General features: G+C 37.4%; 1 protein-coding gene across 1 annotated transcript; it reads left to right on the top strand.

Annotated features, from left to right (window-relative positions):
• Positions 1–1,820: 1,820 nt before the first annotated feature.
• Positions 1,821–3,504, top strand: LOC133698930 (mitogen-activated protein kinase kinase kinase 18-like). The gene has a single exon (XM_062122041.1). The coding sequence runs from the start codon at positions 1,942–1,944 to the stop codon at positions 3,346–3,348; it is 1,407 nt and encodes a 468-aa protein (XP_061978025.1). The 5' UTR covers positions 1,821–1,941; the 3' UTR covers positions 3,349–3,504.

The following is a 3,504-nucleotide window of genomic DNA, read 5'->3' as shown; positions in this document are numbered from 1 at the left end:
TATGCTACTTTACACCGATTATCCATTCAACGCACCGAAGTGTTTGATCTTTACATCAGAAAGAATGGGTCCCAAACCTTTTACCGAAAGCCAAACTGGAAGAGGTGAAAGGGAGTGAGTGAAGCCAAGGAATAGGTGGCTGGCACATGAAGAAAGCAACGTAATAGTTTGTGTTACTTGAAAGGAACGTCGGATAGATAGATTCTTGGCTTTTCTTGGGAATTGGTTGCAGCTTTCATTCATTCTTTTGCATTTGCTTTTCTTAGGTGCCTTGAACAATGCCTTGTGAATTCTTCTTGTATACTTCACCTACAATTCTAAGCTAGGAAAGCAACAAATTGCTTCGTCTAGAGTTGTAGTTTTGGCTAAGGCTATATGATGCTTTAGATCATCCATTCAAATAGCCTGGTGATTTCACTCAAGAGCTAGCAAGCAATTTCTTTTCTTTGGAATGAATATGGTCATAATTAAGAATAAATTAATTGATGGAAAATAATGAATTATAACCTTGATAGAACTAGCTAAAAATTCTCACACCAGTCACAATTTGAGGCTTTAATTTCCTATCAACCATAGACAAAGAAATGTGGTAATTAATGACACAAAATATGTTAACTAAATATTGAAATATCCTATCAACCAAATTAATTAATTAAATACATAAAATGTAAGATTTTGTTACTGAACACTTCATATCAATTAAGAGATTTTAAACACTATATATTACTTAAAAAAAAATTAAGAGTAATGACAAAGGAATTGTTGAAAATGCCCATATTTTAATCTATCATTTTTTTTCCATGAGGATCTAGTCATCAACAATGCATTTACAAGTTATCTAAGTTTCTAACATGAGTTTGACAATATACGATAATTCACTCTTGAAGTTATCTAAGTTTCTAACATGACTTTGAAAATCTACAATATATAATGTACTTTTGAATTATTAGATTGTGATATTCTAACAATTCACATAACTTAATAATTTTAACAACCACCACTTTGATCCTTAGGGGGTGTTGTTTTTATAGTTCAACATGTTTTTGCTTAAAAAATATAAAATTGATGTTTTTCATGTATTTTTTTAATATTTTAATATACTAATATTAAAAAAATATAAAAAAAATTATTATTATTTTTATAAAAATACTTTATACCACATTATTAAACACCTCTTGGTAGTAGCTTACAGTCATGCTACTATGTAATTAAAGAAGAATATTTCTTGACCTAATTAGCATTTAATCCATGAGTCGACAGTCATTAATTATAAGTAAAGCACTAGTTGACTTTTACTTCAAAATTAATAATTAACAAAGCCCAACTTGTTATAGCTAGCTTGGTTCAAGGTATCAATATCATAGCATTATTAGAGGTTTACCTTCACATTCATTGTCCACTACCATTAGAGACTTTCAAAAGTCAATTAACAATGGAGATTAAACTAATCTACTCTGTATTAATACAAACTCTTATGGCCACTAATTAACCTCTCTAAAGTATGGAATATACCATCCATTGTATGATCCCACGCTCATTAACAAAAGATGTCAACACAAAGCATGCATGTGCTCACGTGATATCTCGTGAACAAGGCATCATTCCATAGCTAATTAAGCTGATGAGCTCAGCGTTAAGATTAAGCAACTGGCCTCCAAAGCCGGCCAAATTTGCTTGCAACCCACCAGCTTCTCGACACCTGGAAGCTTTACCTTTAGAGAGAGGAAGTAACGGCGGCCGCCCATTGACCACAAAATGTGTAAAAAATAAAGTTGAATGAAGAAAGCAATGTTTCTTGCTTTAAAGCCAAACGTCCCAAGCCAACCACATAACTGTTTTCATAGGTGCTATATATAGAAGCTTGCAATAGCTAGCTACCATAACAAACAATTCAGCTTAATACACATCCTTTAAATCTTTTACCCCCCCATTCTCTCCAAAATGGACTGGACTAGAGGCCAAACCATTGGCCGTGGCTCATCAGCCACCGTCTCGATGGCCAGGGCCAACCAATCCGGTCAAGTCTTTGCGGTGAAGTCAGCTGAGCTATCAAAATCGGAGTCTCTTCAAAAGGAGCAAATTGTTCTTTCAACATTAAGGTGTCCGCAAATTGTAGCATATAAGGGGTGCGACATTACTAATGAAAATGGTAAGGTCTTGTACAATCTTTTCTTGGAGTATGCATCCGGTGGCACGCTTATCGATGCAATTCGGGAGGGTGGAGGTTGTCTTGACGAGGACATGATCCGATTGTATGCTCGGACAATTTTGCTCGGCCTCGAGTATCTTCATTGTAATGGCATAGTGCATTGTGACATCAAGGGTCACAATATTTTGGTCACTAGTGATGGGGCAAAAATTGCTGACTTGGGTTGTGCTAAGCGGGTTGATGAGGTGTCAGAAGCAGATTGGGGCACGACAGCAACAATTGCAGGCACACCACTTTACATGGCACCTGAAGTGGCGCGTGCTGAACACCAAGGGTTCCCTGCTGATATATGGGCTGTTGGGTGTACCATTGTCGAGATGGCCACCGGACAGGCTCCATGGGTGAATGTCTCAGACCCAGTTTCAGCTCTTTACCAGATTGGGTTTTCGGGCAACGCGCCAGAGATTCCAAGCTTCATGTCTAAGCAAGCAAGAGACTTTTTGAGCAAGTGCTTGAAGAGGGACCCAATTGAAAGGTGGTCAGCCAGTGAATTACTTAAGCATGATTTTATTATTGAAGAGCCAAATCTTATTTTAAAGGAAAACAATAGCTCAAAAGCGGACACTCCAACATGTGTTCTGGATCAAGTCTTGTGGGACTCAATGGAGAAGTTAGAGACAACTTGGGATTCGACCCAGAATACTTCTCTGGTCTCTCCAATCGAAAGAATCAAGCAATTGACTGAAGGCAATGGAAAAGCACACAGCTGGTCGACATGGGGTGATGCTTGGGTCACAATAAGAAGCAACAAAAGTAGCAAAGAACAAGAAATGGTTTCTTGCAGTGAGGATTATAACATGGCATATGCCAATGGATCCATTGAAAATAGTGGGGCGGAGATAGCTTCGCTTAGCATGGAATATAACTTTGTCGTTCTTAACGAGCCCACAAGTATTAGTGGGAATAATACATGTAATAACACTAGCAGTGGTGGTAGCTGTCGTGACGACGGAAGGCATAAAATATTGTTGATGCCTTGTGAAGGTAGAAAAGATGCTTTATGTAGGCAATTCGAATTTTGTGAAGGAAATAAAGTTCTGTTTTCCACATCGCAATGCTTAGCTTGCTTATCTTCATATACTGTAGCCATGGCTGTTTCAAATTACGTATCTGGTCATAAGAAACCTGCTGGATGTTAGGTCCAAACTAGTTAATCAGGCTTCTGACTGGAAATAAGAAGCCAATTGGACCAAATCTTAACTAACCAAATTGTGTTATCAGGCCACTTAACACCAGCCTCCAAACCACAGCCTTTCAATTGACATGATATAGTTATAAAACCTAACTTTATATCA

The sequence above is a fragment of the Populus nigra genome, chromosome 7 (assembly GCF_951802175.1).
Source record: "Populus nigra chromosome 7, ddPopNigr1.1, whole genome shotgun sequence".
NCBI lineage: Eukaryota > Viridiplantae > Streptophyta > Magnoliopsida > Malpighiales > Salicaceae > Populus > Populus nigra.
Note: the sequence above shows the minus strand (reverse complement) of the source record. Positions and strands in the feature narration are given on the sequence as shown.